Source organism: Suillus subalutaceus, assembly GCF_016647625.1.
Source record: "Suillus subalutaceus strain FC151 chromosome Unknown DFJ58scaffold_50, whole genome shotgun sequence".
In the NCBI taxonomy this organism is placed as follows: domain Eukaryota; kingdom Fungi; phylum Basidiomycota; class Agaricomycetes; order Boletales; family Suillaceae; genus Suillus; species Suillus subalutaceus.
This window is the reverse complement of record NW_024540299.1, coordinates 73,661-93,510: the sequence shown is the minus strand read 5'-3', so window position 1 is coordinate 93,510 and position 19,850 is coordinate 73,661. Positions and strand designations below refer to the sequence as shown.

At 48.0% G+C, this 19,850-nt stretch overlaps 4 protein-coding genes across 4 annotated transcripts; 2 read left to right on the top strand and 2 right to left on the bottom strand.

Annotated features, from left to right (window-relative positions):
- Positions 1-17: 17 nt before the first annotated feature.
- On the top strand, positions 18-927 carry DFJ58DRAFT_660105 (uncharacterized protein; the record flags this gene model as incomplete). Its single annotated transcript, XM_041382127.1, has 2 exons — positions 18-367; positions 426-927. Coding segments are annotated over 2 exons (852 nt in total), but the record flags the coding sequence as incomplete, so codon positions are not given.
- A 1,820-nt stretch (positions 928-2,747) lies between these two features.
- Positions 2,748-3,657, bottom strand: DFJ58DRAFT_660132 (uncharacterized protein; the record flags this gene model as incomplete). Its single annotated transcript, XM_041382131.1, has 2 exons — positions 2,748-3,249; positions 3,308-3,657. Coding segments are annotated over 2 exons (852 nt in total), but the record flags the coding sequence as incomplete, so codon positions are not given.
- Positions 3,658-3,787: 130 nt separating this feature from the next.
- Positions 3,788-4,286, bottom strand: DFJ58DRAFT_619179 (uncharacterized protein; the record flags this gene model as incomplete). The annotated part of the gene is made up of 2 exons (XM_041381014.1): positions 3,788-3,931; positions 3,984-4,286. Coding segments are annotated over 2 exons (447 nt in total), but the record flags the coding sequence as incomplete, so codon positions are not given.
- Positions 4,287-11,496: 7,210 nt separating this feature from the next.
- DFJ58DRAFT_882072 (uncharacterized protein) lies at positions 11,497-18,300 on the top strand (the record flags this gene model as incomplete). Its single annotated transcript, XM_041394566.1, has 23 exons — positions 11,497-11,635; positions 11,701-11,766; positions 11,821-11,946; positions 12,005-12,121; positions 12,282-12,511; positions 12,643-13,251; positions 13,301-13,612; positions 13,687-13,797; positions 13,851-14,035; positions 14,081-15,164; positions 15,348-15,395; positions 15,445-15,811; positions 15,927-16,116; positions 16,195-16,264; positions 16,299-16,376; positions 16,540-16,593; positions 16,625-16,657; positions 16,716-16,881; positions 16,929-17,058; positions 17,198-17,483; positions 17,618-17,975; positions 18,153-18,182; positions 18,269-18,300. 23 exons carry the CDS (start codon positions 11,497-11,499, stop codon positions 18,298-18,300), a joined length of 4,821 nt encoding a protein of 1,606 aa, XP_041244124.1.
- Positions 18,301-19,850: the final 1,550 nt, after the last annotated feature.

Below are 19,850 nucleotides of genomic sequence, written 5' to 3'. Positions count from 1 at the left end.
CTATTTTACAGTTCAACCTTATTGTGGGGGATCTCTTCAAAGCCAAGGATGACTACGGGCAATATGGTGACCTCGCACAGGAGTTGATTACATGGCTTCGTAGCAAAACCCACATTCTCGCACTCCTTCGTGAATTGCAAATGTCAACCGTGGGAAAGACGTTGGCCATCATTCGTGCTGTTCTCACTCGATGGTTGTCGCATTATTTAGCATACCGGCGACTTTTAGATGTTCGACCATCACTAGAGCTATTGATAGCAAAGCATGAAGCAGAGATACGGTCTACAGGTGATGCTCGTTCACGAGCAAAGACCTCAGCCGCCATCGCAACAATCAAAAATCCAACATTCTGGCATGCGATGGCTCAGTGGGGATATTTCATTGGGACATGATGCGATTTTGACTGACGTTGCACTACCATTTAGATGGAAGAACCTTTTGGAGCCAATTGCCCTGATGACGAATGTTCACCAAGCTGCCCACTCGAAACCTGAGCATATTCCAATCTCATTTGGGTTTCTCTACTACCATTACTCAAGAGTTGGCGATGAATCTGACCTTGTGGCTCGAAACGCGGTCCTGGAGAGTGCCGAGCGTCGCTGGGCTCAAGTTGATCAAGAAGTTTTCATTGCCGCTGTTATCGTCAACCCACTCTACAAAGACAAACCATTCAAAAATATTCCTCTGACAACACGTGCTGGGCTAATGTCCCTCTTCAGTCGCCTCTGGACACGTTTTTACGGTGGAGTGCCACCACTCGAGCTTTTTACAGATCTCGATAACTATCTAAAAAGTTCGCCTGAATTCCAGCCACTTGACATATATACGCAAATATTAGTATCTCGTGCAAAGGACCAGGTAATCTATCCACTACAGCTGTGTTCCTCCATGTCTGACCTATTTCTGCCTACAGGGCACATCAGTTGATCCTCTCGATATTTGGGATGGATTTTCGCACAGCAGCTCTGAAATCAAGCCCCTCCAGAAAATTGCTCAGCGAATTCTCTCCATCTGTCCAAATTCTGCTTTGTGCGAGCGTCTTTTCAGCATCTTCGGTGCAATCCTCACAAAATGGCGAAATCGACTTTCTACCCAGAATCTTATGCTACTTGCAGAGTTGAAGATGTACCTCCACGAGGAACATGTTCGTGAAGGATCTGTCAAGAAGCGGCTCAAACAGTGCTACTGCCAGAATACCACGGAGGTCAACCCTGCGGAGGATGATACAAATCCCTTCGGCAGTCCCCAGCAGACAGGTAGCAAAGTTGATGAGCACAGAGGGCTACGGCAAATTGCCGCACACTTGATTCAAGCTGTCGAGGATGAGGAGTCATTCACGACCTCCAAGATTATGGAGGTAGTTGCTAATCCTTCAGACTTCCAGCAAATTCCTATCAAAGATCTCTTCAATTTCTCTCGTGCTCAAGATTGGCTAGGATCCTTCTACCAAACAGCCATTCGAGGCTTAGATGCTGAGATTGAGTTATACGAGCTGTTGGATTTGGATGCCGACGGTATTGACGACGCAGAATTTCCTCAGGCGGATGACATTTTGGATGAGTAAGATTTGGCGAGTTCTCGGTTAGGCAGGCCTTAGCCAATCAGATATGATTATATAATGTTTTCCCTTGGACTCCTGGTACCATAGCTATTCACGTTCACCCGTAGATACAGAGACGTTCACCGGTGAACGTTCACTGACTCTTGTGAACGTTCAGTGACCGGCCGAACACTGATACAGACCGGTAGTCCAGCCAATGAGAAGCTAGGGATTCTGCATGCCCACAACAACGATTATTTGCCAGTTACTAGTACATGACCAGCAAATATACTAATTACGATCAACAAGGACTCCCCTTCGGTCGGCTCCATGACAATACATTGTGTTTACAGTAGCAAGACTCTCCTTCGGTCGGTTGTATACAACAATACTTTACAGCAGTGTTCGGCCGGTCACTGAACGTTCACAAGAGTCAGTGAACGTTCACCGGTGAACGTCTCTGTATCTACGGGTGAACGTGAATAGCTATGGTACCAGGAGTCCAAGGGAAAACATTATATAATCATATCTGATTGGCTAAGGCCTGCCTAACCGAGAACTCGCCAAATCTTACTCATCCAAAATGTCATCCGCCTGAGGAAATTCTGCGTCGTCAATACCGTCGGCATCCAAATCCAACAGCTCGTATAACTCAATCTCAGCATCTAAGCCTCGAATGGCTGTTTGGTAGAAGGATCCTAGCCAATCTTGAGCACGAGAGAAATTGAAGAGATCTTTGATAGGAATTTGCTGGAAGTCTGAAGGATTAGCAACTACCTCCATAATCTTGGAGGTCGTGAATGACTCCTCATCCTCGACAGCTTGAATCAAGTGTGCGGCAATTTGCCGTAGCCCTCTGTGCTCATCAACTTTGCTACCTGTCTGCTGGGGACTGCCGAAGGGATTTGTATCATCCTCCGCAGGGTTGACCTCCGTGGTATTCTGGCAGTAGCACTGTTTGAGCCGCTTCTTGACAGATCCTTCACGAACATGTTCCTCGTGGAGGTACATCTTCAACTCTGCAAGTAGCATAAGATTCTGGGTAGAAAGTCGATTTCGCCATTTTGTGAGGATTGCACCGAAGATGCTGAAAAGACGCTCGCACAAAGCAGAATTTGGACAGATGGAGAGAATTCGCTGAGCAATTTTCTGGAGGGGCTTGATTTCAGAGCTGCTGTGCGAAAATCCATCCCAAATATCGAGAGGATCAACTGATGTGCCCTGTAGGCAGAAATAGGTCAGACATGGAGGAACACAGCTGTAGTGGATAGATTACCTGGTCCTTTGCACGAGATACTAATATTTGCGTATATATGTCAAGTGGCTGGAATTCAGGCGAACTTTTTAGATAGTTATCGAGATCTGTAAAAAGCTCGAGTGGTGGCACTCCACCGTAAAAACGTGTCCAGAGGCGACTGAAGAGGGACATTAGCCCAGCACGTGTTGTCAGAGGAATATTTTTGAATGGTTTGTCTTTGTAGAGTGGGTTGACGATAACAGCGGCAATGAAAACTTCTTGATCAACTTGAGCCCAGCGACGCTCGGCACTCTCCAGGACCGCGTTTCGAGCCACAAGGTCAGATTCATCGCCAACTCTTGAGTAATGGTAGTAGAGAAACCCAAATGAGATTGGAATATGCTCAGGTTTCGAGTGGGCAGCTTGGTGAACATTCGTCATCAGGGCAATTGGCTCCAAAAGGTTCTTCCATCTAAATGGTAGTGCAACGTCAGTCAAAATCGCATCATGTCCCAATGAAATATCCCCACTGAGCCATCGCATGCCAGAATGTTGGATTTTTGATTGTTGCGATGGCGGCTGAGGTCTTTGCTCGTGAACGAGCATCACCTGTAGACCGTATCTCTGCTTCATGCTTTGCTATCAATAGCTCTAGTGATGGTCGAACATCTAAAAGTCGCCGGTATGCTAAATAATGCGACAACCATCGAGTGAGAACAGCACGAATGATGGCCAACGTCTTTCCCACGGTTGACATTTGCAATTCACGAAGGAGTGCGAGAATGTGGGTTTTGCTACGAAGCCATGTAATCAACTCCTGTGCGAGGTCACCATATTGCCCGTAGTCATCCTTGGCTTTGAAGAGATCCCCCACAATAAGGTTGAACTGTAAAATAGATGAAGCTAACTCGCATACTATTCTCGCATCAATGACCTACCTGATGAGCTAGGCAGTCAGGTGTTACCAAGTGCGGAAATTTGGTGCGAAGGGGTCGCTGAGCCTTACGAGACTCTCCAGATGCATCAGTAGTACATGCAATAATAATCACTCCCCACTCGCTCTCAACTTGATTGATTGATTCAATAATTTGCTTCAGGAGTTCTTCGGCATTGCGCGAGTCACCAGATGCATCATGAACACGGACAGCACGCAGCTTGTAAGACAAAGCAGTTAGTTTAAAGGTCATAAAAACATCCACAGCTTACCTTTTGTTTTATGGTCATCATGAAACCAAGCAAATGATGGCTATTCTCGCCAGTCCAGCCATCACATTGCAGTGTTCCGACTGCGCCACGACATTCTTCTTTCGCAGTGGCTTTGATACCACGAAGAACTTGAGGCATGACACGTTTCATAAGAACCTTCGCCGACGGTGCTTTCGCTCGAGGAATAAACCTATCACAAAGTCTCAACCACTCTGGATTTTCAACCCATCGCAGTGGCAATCCTGCACTCGCAGTTACCCGTGCTAACCCTGCTTCCCAATCTGCTTGATCAGCATCGGTCCAAGTTTGGCTGGTTGACCAGTGAGCTCCGACAAGTGGCGACAAGACAGATCCAGCAGTGACAGGCTGCGAAACAGAGCGATATGTACCTGAATTGGTCAGGCACTGGCGCTTCGAGGGAAGCGAAAGGAGCGTGATATCAGAAATTGCGGGACTGGGTGCACAAGAATCAAATGCCAGTGGGCTCAGTAAAGATAACAAGCCCGAAGAGCCACCAGCAATCGGAGACGGTGCCGAAAGACCTGGAATAAAGAGACCGAGAGCTGGTGAATGCGAAGCTGAGGACGGTCCCGCAATCTGAGAAGAATTGTCGTGCAACTGAGGCATGGACAGCGTGGCGTGTACCGCCATGGGTTGCATCACTTGATTGAAGCGAGCAGATTTGTTGGGTGAGCCATGCGCAACAAGGTCACCTCGCACACGTGACCAAACGCTCTCAGTATGTAGCTCACAGTCCCGAATATGTGTCATGAGTGTTTTTGGACGACTGACATGCCAAATCCGTTGCGGATCATGCTGGCCAGTAGCCCACACTACAATAGAAAGTGTTAGAAATAAATAGATGGTACAATTTAAGCTTACCTGCTCCCTTAATCGCCTGCTCATCTCGTACATGATCCCGCGATCCAAACTGTACCTCAAGTTCATCACGAGCCCGTTCTGCCGCGACGTAATGCTCGAGTTGTCTGGTGCAGATTACTTTAGCCTTCTGCTGCACCATTGATATCGGTTCTGAACTCTCGTAGCCGGGGTGTTCTGTAAATTCCGTCCACCACCAGCCACGATTAGTACTCCGAGTCTTCTTCTTGCCGCTGGCCATAGGACGACGGTTGTGGAATGGTGATGGACGAGAGCAAGAAAAAAGAGCAGGCGCTGTGTTTCGCACCGTGGGCCACAACAAGCCATATAGGTGGGGGCACGAGGATTCTGCATGGATTATTACGAGCATTGATTACTATTGCGCAGTTGAGTTTGCATTAATATATCATAGCTTAGGTGCAAAACTCACCTTGATTGATAACACTACCAGATGCAGCGAAGAAGGCGAGGACATGTGAGACAATGCTCATATGTAGCTAGACATGCATCTAGACGTGAGTAGTCGCGCGCTCGATGCATTATCTATACCATTTAGATATGAATATGAATTGAATTGTATCTATATAAAGAATATACAAGGACTCATGGCACCCGACACGTTCATGATCGAGTGAACGTTGCCAACGGTCATCGACTTTCCCACTTTTTGCGTTCAGTGAACGAACACTGCGGTCGCTGACCGGCAGAACACTGGTCCGTATCACTCCGAACTCGTTTCCAAATCGCGAGGTGGACGAGGTGCAAATCGTTTCAACTCGTTAGTCCGATCCATGTCGATTTACCTGAATTTCCCACCTCGATTCGATTCGATTCGCCTCGGCGGCAACACTACCTGAATGTCTAGCGCTGAACGGACTTTGAAACTGGCCAGTGTGACGATACCGTGACTTTCCGTTACATTTGTGTGACTGCACGAGATGTGGTGTGCACGAACTGGTGGTAACTAATAGTACTGTTTATATTCTTTTACACCGAGATATTTACGTCGTCTTTAATCATTTACGTCATGAGGAGTTGGGCTTACCCTGCGAGATGTGCTTGAAGCTCAGCCTGCATCAGTGAACGGGTGAGTTCTTGCTGGCGATTATCCTGATTCCTGATTGCGGTGCATTTACATGGTTATACTATATTGCTTTCTATTCCTATGTGAAGAAATCCTTTCTTATATATTACGATATATATATGACAACATCTTCTTCTCACCGGTTCTCTGATAGCTGGTTGCACCATGCTTGAATTCACGCATTGCAGGTCGTGGGCTCTCGGCAGACTTACGTATTTTTTGGAAATGTTGAAGTTTGACAGGTGAACTCAGCTGAGCTGAGCCCGCGAACTGAGCCCAAGAATTGAGCTGTGAAGAAGCACAAAAAGGCCCAGTGCATGCATGTCTGAAACTTAAATCAAGACACCCACAAGCTCTCCAGCAAGTTGTGCAGCAGTGCTCAACACCATCCACCTCAAGTAGAATGACTGAAGTAGAACAGCCCGCCATTCGAATCACCACGGCTAGTAGTCGAACATTTGAAGGCCATAGAGATAGTGTCTTTGCAGCCGCAGTCTTCCCTGATAGACGCCGTATGGTGACGGCCTCGGCAGACAAGACACTTCGTCTGTGGGACTTGGAAGACGCCATTGTGTTGAAGAAAATGGAGGGGCATAGCCATTGGGTCCGAACAATTGCAGTATCAAGAGACGGGCAATTCATAGCAAGCGGTGATGATGGTGGAGAGCTCATCGCGTGGAACAGAGACGGCGAATCTCTCGCCAAACCCATCACAGTTCACTCCAGAGACATCTACTCGCTCGATTTATCCCCAGACAACGAATCGTTGGCGAGTGGCTCATTTGACGGCACAGTGTTGTTCTGGAACACAAAAACATGGCGCCGGGTGCAAGGAAATCCGACAATCGATTGTGGCGATCAAGTCTACTGCGTTCGCTATTCACCGTCTGGTGAATATCTTGCAATCGGGACAAAGACAAATATCCAAATATGGAATCCTGGCAAGAGGGAATGCATCAAACGGTTCCAGGGCCACATTCACACTGCGTGGAATTACTCACTCGCGTGGATACTCGATGGCAAACAGCTTGTCTCGGCTGGTACTCACGGTGATTCTACCATACGGATCTGGGATTCATCAACCTGGAAGCCGGTTGGCGAACCCTGGAAGGGCCATACTGGGGCTGTCTGGATGATTGCCTTGAACCCTACTGGCACCCTTCTTGCGTCCGCATCCGATGACCACCAGGTTCGCATTTGGCGGCTTTCGGATCGACGAACCATCGCCATATTGAAGCACACTAGTTACGTGTATTGTGTCACCTTCTCCATAGATGGCAAACACATCCTGAGTGGAGGGGGGGGATGGCGTGATTTCAAAGTGGGCAGCGCCTCTGGAGGACTCTCTCGAGGACGAGACATCGAATGTAAGATTCTGTTCATTTTCCGTCTCCTTGCATATTGATCCTCGAGCTTCATTCAAGGCTCAATGCGAGGCATGTTTCTGGCCTTCACTCCTACTACGTAACCTGACCATGCGTGATGCAGATCCTCACCATCGACACGGAAGCCCGCGATGCATGCATAAGCGGGGAATTGCTCACTGCTGACAGGCTGTTAACCCAAGATATCGGCGCCGATGACAGTGACTACAACTCTTATGCAAATCGGTCGTTTGTCAAGGCGAGAAATTCAGACTGGGACTGCGCACTTGATGATGCGCTCAAAGTGAGATGCACCTGTTCGTCGTGATATTTTTAACAGACTAACTTATATGGTGATATAGAGTAACAGCATTCAGCCATCCTTGATAGGTTGTATCTGCAAGGGCATCGCCCACTGTGGCAAACGACAGTTCGAAGACGCGATGAAAGCATTTGACCTCGCATTCATGTACGTGGACGCAGACTTGAATAAAACTCGTCTTCTACTCTTGATCAAGGTACGTCAATTGTGTCTCATATACTCGCTACTCACACAACGGCTGTCAGGCTATCGCCCTTTTCAATGCAGATCGACATGACGAGGCAATTCTGCGCGTCCAAGAGCTAGCTACTACTCGTCCAAATCCAAATTCTCTTGCCTGTAGCATCGTGGAAGTGAGTGCTCCTGACACAGTGAACTCCAGATTCATGCTTCGATACTGATTTTGCGAACCTCGCATTTCAGACTTATCTACACGTGCAAGTGGGAATGATTGCATTAGAAGACGCACGTCACAACGAAGCTGCTGTCCACTTCGCTTCTGCTGTCGACACTATTAGTTTCGCGTCTATGTTGGCGATCCATTCTAAATATGATGTCTTCGTGGTGGTAGGTTGATTGCAATGCAACTGAAAATCAAAATTTTCACGCCCGACTGCTTTTCTAGTTATTCGGGTGGGACCTCAAGTCCTTGTGGCGAACTGCACACCAGAATCGGTGCCATGCACTCCTTCTGGCAGGCAGACTTCCAGAAGCCATGCAAGCATACCGATATATGATGGATATGGCTGATGAGGCGACGAAAGCACGCTGCCTTGATTGGTCCACTGGCAAGTCTTCGTGACGTCAACTGGGTATAATTCTCAACCCCATTTTACTTAGCTTTCAAGCAAGGTTGCAGCGTGCTCTACACTGCCACCGGAGTGACTGATCTCGCTGCGAGTGGAGATGCTGCCCTCGCTGCGAGTAATTACGACAGGGCTATTGAGCTTTACTCTGCGGCAATCGACCTCGATTTGGCAACCGATAGCATCTATGCCAACCGGAGTAAGGCGAAGTTGGGAAAAATGCTATGGGACGATGCACTGCTCGACGCTGAAAAGGTGCGCTGACAGTTACCGTTTCGTATTCGACGCTCATTTTGGTGATACGCAGGTAATCGAAATCAACCCCTCATCTTACTTTGGATATCAGTTGAAGCATGCGGTGCTTCATGACGCACACCGATATGATGAAGCCATCGAGGCGTTCAAAATCATGCTTTCTAAGTTGGAAAATACTCCCGACACGGATGCAAAAAGTACGCCCCAAAATAGCACGTCTTTAACCACTGTTGACTCTTTGTATAGACTTGTACCAACAGTATGTTAATCCATACGAAGCAGAAGGAGCTATTGAAGAGACCATCAAGGCTCAACTCGACGACGTCCCGCATCGTCTAATCAACACCTCCACTGGGCGCTTATGTAATCATGAGGCACAAATCAATGCCTTCAAAATGAGCGCAGAGTACAAAGAACTTTTGTCATCCACGATGAAGCATGCAGATCTTCAAATGAAGCGCATCAAACACGTGGTGGCGATGTACTTCCGTTATGTCATGCTATCCCATAGGTGGGAAGGGACGGAGCCGTCGCTGCATGACATCCAGGGCAAGGTGGTGCACGACTTGGATCCAGTCAGTGGCATCCTGAAGTTGCAGTCATTTTGTAAAACTGCTCGTGATATTGGGTATCGTTGGGCATGGATCGATACCTGTTGCATCGACCAGACCAACAACGTCGAGGTCCAGCAATCGGTCAACTCCATGTTTGTCTGGTATCGCCACTCAGCACTTACCATCATCTATTTGTCGGATGTTCCACCTTCGTCGCAGCCTGGCGCACTCGCAAGCAGCGCTTGGAACACGCGAGGATGGACAGTTCAAGAATTTCTCGCCCCCAAAATTGTCCTATTTTATCAGAAGGATTGGTCCCTGTATCTCGACGATCGCTCTCCCAACCACAAGGATTCCATTGCAATCATGCAAGAGATGGGAGATGCGACGGGCATAGATCCACAGGCCCTCGTCGCCTTCCGTCCTGGGATGAGAGACGCGCGGGAGAAACTCCAATGGGTGTCGGCGCGTGTCACCACGTGGCAGGAAGATATTGCATACTCATTGTTTGGTATGTTCGGCGTCAACCTGCCTGTCATTTATGGCGAGAAGAAGCAAAAGGCGCTTGGGAGGCTCTTGCAGGAGGTCGTAGCTCAATCGGGTGACATCAGTGCCCTGGACTGGGTGGGGCAATCATCCGAATTTAACAGCTGTCTTCCGGCCGACATTACTTCATACAAAGCTCCACCATGTATCCTGTCATCCATTTCCGAAGATGATATTCAGACGTCGATCTCCTCGCTCCAACATGTCGTTGATGTGGACTTCGTTCTGAAACTTTACGCCCTGCTTGACAACCTGAACGCGCCTCGTTTCGCGAACTGCAGGCTGCATCTGCCTTGCATTGTATTCCCTGTCACAGAAGTCAAAGTCATACGGAGACCTATTGAACACATGGAGTCCTACTTCGTATATGAAGTAAAGGCAGACGGCCTTTGCGACCTGGAGATCATTACGGACAACAAGTTGCCTCAGTTCTCACGAGGAAGACCCGCTCGGCGGTCGTTCTTACTTGTCTGTCCCTGGGATCGTCGTCTCTTCGAGCTGCCTGACTATGGAGACGATACAGAGAGCGAGGATGACGATGACTTCGCTTTGCCTGAGTCGCCTGGAGAACAGGCCCCGATTGATTCAGAGTCGAGTGAGTGTGCAATGCGATTGGTCGTTCGCCTTCGACAGTGGTTTAGCGCATTCCTGCTAGCGCAGCAACGCGGTGGAGAATACAAGAGAATTGCATCAGATCGTATGATCATTACAGAAGTCAAAGACGTTGATTCTGTTCACGGTATGATGGACGTCAGGACACTCGAAATATTGTAGTTATGTTTACTCATTTATTTTGGAAGAAATAGATTGCTCAGTAGTTTTCATTCTGGACATTTCCTGTTGTACACACGTACCCAGGCATTTGCACCATTTACAGTATCTCATTACCATAAGACAAAGCCGAAATGGTTGGCCCCCCGCCAAGGTCGGTCAGGCTATTTGGACAGGCAGAACTGATTTGAAATGTTGAGCAGAACGCAGGACACTAGGCTATAAGTCTCGTGAAGAAGCCATCTAACTGACTGGTCATGAGATTATAATACGTCAGTGAAATTATGTCAAGGAAGATGTACCAGAAGCAGAATTCTATATGTGATGAGCCAACCAAGATCATGCATACCGAGGGCATTTGGACATCGAGGGGTAAGACGAACATCGAGAATTGGCGGCAATGTACAAGCAGTCCATAGGTGGTGTAGGCAGGCTTTGAAGGTTGTAGAAAAAATAGCAGATGATTGGTTGGTGGGTAGTTGAGACTGAAGAAGATGTACGTTGGAAATCTGAAGGCGGCCGTTGACGCTCGCGTCCTCACGTGGATCTCTGTGTAAACATCCGTGAGTAGTGGCCTGTGATGAGGAAGAGCAATTAGGAGGTAGGGGCAATGCACCACATCCTGTCATTCTGATGTATCAACCATGACACTGTCACAGAAATACTGATACATAAATATGAGAGTCTGTCATAGTGGTGCCACTACTGCAATGATACATCAGTCCCTGTGGTGATACATTATACAGGATCTATATATATATTACCCCATGTTCGCATTTTCAGCGGCGGTTGAACTATAGTTGTAGCGCAATTAGATGTTAACTGAGTTTGAAAATATAATCCTAGAGAAACACACTAACTCAACCAAACAATCTGCTTTTGGCAGGCACCTTGACCTCTGACGCTATAGCGGTCAACCTGAGCTTATCACCATGAATCCCACTCAACTGCCGCCGACAGAGAAGCGTAAACGCGGCCGTCCGAAAGGGTCAAAGAATGGACCCAATGCGGGCACTGTGGGCCGTCCAGTTGGACGCCCCAGGAAGGATGGAATTTCGCGAAACACACCAGGTGAGCTTCGAAATGTGACCTTCATGTGCAACTTGCTGCTAACATATATCCTGTGTAATCTGTAGCATCTTTACATTCTACCTCTCAGGCTGCAGAGGCAGGGAGTCATCATAGTGACACCAGGCAGCCAGGTAAGTCATTTTCACACCAATGCCATCTGTAGTGCTGATATGCTCTGTCTTTAGTGGAACCACGCACTCGTGACTCGGAATTGAGCACGAGCACCAGCCCCGCACTGTCTGGACGTGAGTCATCCCACGCGGACTCGGATCAATCATTACGTGCACCAACGAGCACAAGTGTCATTCATAGTGAGTTTCAACATCGAAGTCATGAATTTGCGCACTGATTTTGATATTGATATGCTAGATATCCTCGATGGAGAGTCGGACATTGAGCCAGCGCGAGTTGTTCCGCAGCCAAGCACTGCTCCTGCATCAAGTGGTGCGTGCAATCTTCAGACTCGTAGTGTGATTGACGACTCAGGTATGTACAACTGATCAATACTATATTTGAGAAGTATTTACTAACAGTAACTCTCGTGCTTAGATCAGGCTGCAAGCTGCAATAATTCACCGAAGCAATCCGACAACCAGCTGCTCTGTGACTACGATGACGACGACTTCTTTTTTTGGGGCGGATGCAGAACTTGAGTGCATGATTGATGAATTTTCTGCCATCGGTGACAACAACAACAACATTATTCAAGATGTTCCGACCATGGCAGCACCTGATTTGCCATTGCCAGAACATGCTTCCTCGGCCAATGGTACCAAGACCAAGGTACCGCGTGCAACCATGCCAACATGGCTTGCAGACGAGTACGCATATGCCCGCACTCGTCTCGATTCTGAAATTGCAAAGACCGGGAGACCAGTGTGTTACGAGAGTGGGCAGTTCACCATGACTGCACCTCCGCTGGTATTTTCCCATGTCGTCCCTTTTGAGATTGAGCCCCAAGACTTCTACCGGCCGCGTTTTTTGTATGGCTGCCCCACCTCTTCCAGCGCATCCCTTGTCCAAACTGCAAGGATGCAAACCGGCGGTCCAAGAGGGGGCAGCCAGTCATGCTTCGTGTTCTCAGCTGGCCGCAGCAGCCACGGCGCGTTGTTGATCTTGAGCACTTGGTGTTCATTATTGGACACCGATATTATTGTGGGCACGAGGAGTGCAAGAAGACATTTCAGAGCTGGTCGCCAGCAATCTTGCAAGCCATACCACCACCGCTAGCAGCCCTCTTTCCATTCCACCTAATGTATCGAAGTGGCCTGACGGACCACTTGGTTGGTGTCTTGCGAGCCTCATTTCAGAGGGGTATTGGGCCATCACCTTTCGCTAAGAACATACGAATGATGCACATTCGCTATTACGAGCAGTTGCACATTCAATACCTAGAGACCGTCCGTCAGCGCATGCAAGCAAGTGCATCTGGGCTCTTGCCACCGCATCAACCCTTTCCTCGCTGGAATGACCCCAGTGGATATGCCGGATATGTTCCTACGCACCGATTTTTTCGATGTTTTTATAACTCGCTCATTGAACAACATGCCGCAGAGATGGACCAACATATGGCCATGCAGTCTGCTGAAACACTCAGTCATGACCATAGCTTTAAGGTCCGTCTACATGATTTATTCAAAGACTTATTGACTCAGAACAGAACAGGTGACAGGCATTCTCGGTAAAGTCAATGGTGTGGCAACATTTGGTGCCCTCCATACTGCCTGCAATGACTATGGTGAGTGTCGCAAGATGACACTCACGCCAACGAAGGGACATGACGACTGTATGCCTGCCCTTGCTGAGATTCCTGTGACACTTGCGAAATATGGGCATGCACCTGTCAAGATTCTATTCACGGACAATGTCTGCGGCGATAAGTCAGCCCTCAAGAGAGCATTTCCTAGTCTTCTATACAGTGTAAATCCTGTTCCGAGTTCGGGATTGGAGGATTTAGTAGTACCTGATGGTTGGCATGTATGTCGTCTTGGGACAACCTATCAGATCAATAACCGAATGAATTGCCTCATGGATGAGCTATTGCGGAAAAGGAGCTGCATGTTGCATTTGACCTGGAGTGGCCAGTAGACCGAGAGACAGGAATATACGGCAGAGTTTCCCTTGTATCATTGGCATATGATAAGGCCATCTACCTTATTCCGGTATGCTTCATGGTCTGCAAAACTATGCTATCATTTCTCACTGAAAATCACAGATCAGTCAATATGTGCAAGATAACGGATTTCTGAAGCTGCCATCATCCCTTTTGGTAGTCTTGCACTCGAAACGAGTCCACAAAATTGGTGTCCAAGTCAAAGCAGACTTAACTCACCTATACAAGGACTGTGGCTTTGCTGATTCCACGAATGAACAGCCATTCATTGGTGCTCTCGAACTCGGGTCAATGGCCAAGGATTGAAATGTGACAGATCACATGCGCATCAGCCTTGCAGACTTAACAGCACTTGTGCTTCACCGAAATCTGCCAAAGGACGCATCTATTCGAGTCAGCACAAAGTGGGATGATCCTGTGCTGTCACCAGAGCAAGAGAAATATGCCACATTGGACATCTATGCAGCTTCAGCTATTTTCGAGTCTTTCTCGGCTATCCCTTCCTGTGGTCCAGTGACATTGTCCACGCCAGTCAGCACCCAGGTTCAGCTCATGTCACGAAACGGAGGACTTGCAGTGGCATATGGCCACATAGCTCGTCACCAGCCAAAACAGCTGGATGGGGTAAATGTATCAAAAACTCGTATTGTTATCACTGTGACGTCCATCCTTGTCCCTGCCTATCTTGTTCGAGCAGATCTGCGACCTAACCATCAAGAAACCCCGATTTCGAATCTTGCCACTAAATCACCCTTCCCACTGCTATGCTATCAACGGGATTTTCGAACATGCACCAGAACCAGTGAGACAACACCACAGAATAGCACCACAATACTCCCATCATCACCATACAAGCCTCATGATTCACCTTATCTTCAAGTTGATGAAATCAAGGACTCGGAGCCTACAACAGACTCGGATGTTGGCGAGTGGTTATCACACGACAGAGATTCTGGTGTCCCTAAACAGTTGGCCAGTGATGCAGAAAAGGACCTGCATGGGCTCTCTCAGATTGAATCACTTGCGGAACTTGTTTCCCGTAATGTCACCATTGAGAGCAATGAAGTACGCTCTCGAGTTCTTGGGGATATCTGGCACCTCATGGACCAGTTTAAAATTTCCATTCACCATGGTCTCCGCCGTCCTTTCAGCCGTGCCCTTCGAGATGCCATATTCTTACTGGACCCTGTAGATCTTGCTGTTGTCGAAGAAGTGCTGAAAAAGAAGAATACATGTTTTCGCCAGATGGTCCTTACCAACTCAGACTGGGTGTGGCAGCGCATCAAGCGGCTGGTTCCACCTCCAGAGATATTGGCACCTCGTGTCACTGAAGTACTGCAGACCTACAGCCCACTGAAGGATGCTGTGACTGGCCAGCCTCTTTTCAATGATGCATCATGGGAGAAAGCTCGTCTAGTCATTGAGAACATTAAATTAGGTTACTACTCAGATCCCCCAGGTCACCATTTCTACACTTTGCAGAGAACGGACAAGCTTGGTCTCAACATCTATTGATGCTCACGTGGAACCAATAATGTCGAGGGCGGGATTCATCAGAACATCATCTGACGATTTGGTTCATTCAATGCATCACCCCAGTTGACCGTGAATTTACTTCGCAACTACACATTAACACATAATCTCGAGGTGTGCTTAACATTATCAACTACTAGAACATTGTACTCAATTGCTACAGGTTGGCACTGTGAATCGAACAGGAAAAATCTATCTTGGCTCTTATGACATCTGGACTCACAACCGGATTGCACTTCTTGTGGATATTACTGCCAGTGTGGTGCGGCCGTCATACCAGGAGTGTGGTCAGGCGACTTGGCTCAATGGAAATGATTTCGAGCCTGCGAACGAGTCATTCGGCATCCTACCTGTTGCTGCAGCCACTCGCACAAAACTAGGAATGAGTCAGTATCGAGATGACTATGCAAAAGGTTGTAAGATAAAGCATGAATACCTGGCGAGGCACCAGCAGACTCTTGTTGCTATTCTGCCGATCCATACTGTGGAGGAGAAGGCTTTGTACCGCCTACTCATCAAGAGTGTCACAGGTCAGTTTGCAGGGCGGAAGCAGCCAAACTGGGTAGCTCTTGCACAGGAGTGGCAGCATCATGCAAACGGCACTCACATATTTTATAAGGTGCGTATAGCACCATCCGTCGCCAGTCATCCACCCGCTCATTTCTTTCGCAAAGCTTCCTGAACAGCTCAAGTCATATTATAAGACCTGGAATGAGCACCAAAATGAGCATAACTCAGTCGAGCAGAACAATGGCGCTTACCTGGAGTTGCAAAAGCTTCTCGCAGCACCAGTTGGAATGCCTGAAATTGCACCGGTGTGGGTAACACAACAAAGGTGAACGCAAGTCAGATGACAAGCAAACACTCTCTATGTTGGGTCTTGATATGCCGTGCGATATGTTCGACCCTTAAGGGAAGCAAAGAAAGCAAGGATCCACGAAATGATGCTGATCAACCCTGATCAAAGGCGACAAAAGGGCGATGTAAGCGCGAGAAACGCGCTCAAGGCGCGCGCAGGAAAGTGAAACGCGAAAAATGCGCGAAGCGCAGGAAGGCGAAAGTGCGAAAGGCGAAAATGCGCAGAGAACTGGGATGGTAGTGCAAGCAGTGCACAAGTGTAGAGAGACGATAATATGGTGAAAAGCGCGGATATAGATGGATACTGATACTGCCACTAGCTTTAGACTGATGCTAGGGCCTTAAGATGACGACGGACGCATGCATTGCATGGAACTAACTGCCAAGTACATGGTGGTAGAAAGATGTGGTAGTAAGCTGTGGTAGGAAGCTGTGGTGTAAAACGAACATGAAAGTATGTAAGTTCTACCTAAGCGCTCTCCCAGGGCTCGGAGCCGAATAGGGAGCGCTCTAAGTATGTAAGTGAGGTAAAGTGATGTAAAGTAAGGGTGCATAACGAAATACAAAGTGTAATAGGCTAAATATGGTCTGATAACGAAAAGGGACACACCTAGGAACTGGTTGGATGATGGATGGATGCTCCTGGATGATGCGCGATGGAGTGCGCTTGAGCGCGAGAAACGCGCTAAGCGCGCGTGCGGGAACGCGAAACGCGAAAGCATGAGAAAGTGTTGCGCCTATGGTGCGCTTTGCAGGAGAGCTGTGCATTGTATGCGCAAATGACTGGAGACATAGCAGAAGTTGCGTATGGAGTAGGGCGACGAGTGCGAGAGAAACGCGCTGAGCGCGCGCGGGAATGCTGCGCGTTGTGTGGAAAAGTAGCGCGCCTATGGCGCGTTTCGCGGGAAAGCTGCGCGTTGTGTGTGGAATGACCAGAAACAAGATAGAAGTTGCATACGGATGATGGTGCGAGTCGTGCAGTAAAGGCCAGTTGCCAGAATTCGTAAAATGAGCCCATATGAGCCCACAGAAACACGAGTCTCTACACCGGCTCCAAGTCAGATGGTAGCCAAACAAGTTGATGGCCGTCAGGCATCAGCAAGCGAGGAGCCAACTGACTGGCAGATTAGCATGATGCTGGGTTGGAATAGTTCCCGCCAGACCCTACTGCAGTTGCAGTACAGCGACCCTGCACTCCCAGGACCTCATGGACAAAAGCGGCCTGCAGAAGAAGAGGCAGTTGCACCTGTTAGAGTGAAACAGCGCGCACAAAGGACATACAAAAAGTGTCACAAATCTGATTGTCCAGGAGCGTTCAAGAGCCGGCCCTGCAAATACAAACAAGTAAGCATTTTATGCTCAAGTGCTATCAAAGAAATGACGAGGAAAATTTTTAGTTGAACGTCAACAGCCAGCAGAGACTTGACGCACCGCAATGAAACATTGGAAGTCACGCTACACCACACACGAATGCACAGCCGGCGTCGGAGCCCCGATCAGGAAGCACATTTGCCCAGTCGCCACTCGAAACAAGCACCTGGGTAAATACGTCAGTGTCGAGCGGGCAGCTACAAACACAGAATGTACCACACACCGTAAACATGCCGCCCTACTACACTGGCATGTATTTGCACCCTCCGAGACTGGCGCCGGTGCTATATCCTGGCTCGAGCTCTGAGTCAGCAGTCTTCCGCACGGCAAACTCGCGCGCGCTGCCAGTGCACTGCATGTCTGACGGCTCCGTCAGAACAAGCGCAGATGCTCAGTCATCCTCGAGCATGGGTACTAGGCAGGTCAACTTGAACTTACCTGTGCCTTCTGACAGTGGTACTGAAGGTAGAGAATGATGGGTTGAACGAGGTGGTTGAGTTGAAGAGAGTGGGAAGGTAGTAGCTAGTATTGGGGTAGTTACCCAGATTTGATGGATTCCGGGGAACCTCAGCTCTCAGTGTTTATGACATTCGCATCATAATTGAGAGCCTAATCAGACCTGATGTCATTCTTTGTAATCAGCGTTCTTGAAATATCGAAGCATGTTCAGGTGTAAGTACATCTTAAACCATCCTTCCCCCCTTCCTCCCTCCTCCCGATTTATTTTATTTAATTTTTGGAACTCACAACATATATAGTTCAAGTGCCTTTTCAGCCATATAGCGTGTGAACTTCTCCACAACACCCAAAACATAGCCCATTTTGGGTATCTCCACAATATGAAACCTTCCCACACCCTCCCCAGTCCATCCCTGGCTCACCACCACACCACAGTCAGGTACAGCATGTAGGTAAGTAGTATTATAGGTTATATGCATATAATAGAACATAATAGACCGCTTTTTCTTCTATTTTTGTACCAATGCCTGCTACAGGGCCTCTGCAAGTGTGATCTAATAAAAAACATATCAAAAACAATTTCGCAATTTTGACCCTTTGGTATTAGATTGTTCTAGAGTGTTTGGAATATGTTTACAAACATATTAAGTCGTCTGAAACTGATTCAAGTCAAGGACACTCTCCTTGCCTTGTCTTACGAACTCTTGTATACGCAAGAGTCTTGACTCGACCTTAGCCAAATACTCTTATTGAGTAGCTACTGTCGGAACTATCCTAGTTCGTAACAAAAGATTAAAGTACCCTTCGAACCTCTCCACCACGAGAGGCCCAGATTGCTGATTAGCAAAGACGACCACTTGGGTCAGAAAGTATTGGTGGGAACGTGATCCTAACGAACCCGATTCCCCAGAAGAGTATCACGAGGCCGCCGGTCCGGATACAGAAGATAACAGAGAGAGACGCACACCATCCCCTGTAGAAGAACCAGACAACAGAGAGAGACGCACACCGTCCCCTGTAACCACAGAACCAGATAACCAATCCTCGACTTCATCTGACAAATTCCCAGTAGAACAACCACCCCGAAACCTAACAGCCAACCCTAGCTTCAGGATGTCGACCGCTACCTCTTCTGAACTGAAAGCAGGTGCACCTATGCACTACAACAGAAGCCCTGACCAGGCTCTCAGATGGTTATATTCGGTGAAAGCGTACTTCACCGTTAACGCTTCAATCTACAACTCCGATGAAAAGAAAGTTGTAACCGCACTCGCTTATATGACTGAAGGCAGCGCAGGAGGATGGGCTACAACATTTTATGCGGAAGCCAATACCAATCCTACCCTGAAGTACAGAACCTTCACCAACTTCGAGAAGAACTTCAAAGAAGCATTTGCTCCAGCCAATGCTAAGGTAGTCGCCATAAACAAGTTAAGAACCCTGAAACAAGGGAACAACTTGACGACCTATATCGCTGAATTCAAAACACTAGCATTGCTAGCCAGTATCAAGGAATCCCAAGTCTTGATCGCGTTCTTCAATGACGGATTAAAAGGAGGACTCGTAAATTCCATATGCCAGATGGAAACCATCCCTGATTCTTTCAACAAATATGTAACCGCAGCTATCCGGCTAGACAGTAACTGGCAATGAGGCGCAGCCATACGCAACAACCACCGTAACATCACTAAACCATCTGGACAGCGCTACGTACCGAAACCATCCTTCAATCAGAATCATGATCCAAATGCTATGGAAGTAGACCACCTTAATGAAGAAGAACGTAAAAAATACTTCAGGAAAGGGAAGTGCTTCACTTGTGGACAGGTCGGGCATATCGCCCGCAAGTGCCCCGAGAAGTAGAAAGGAATGACCCCAATA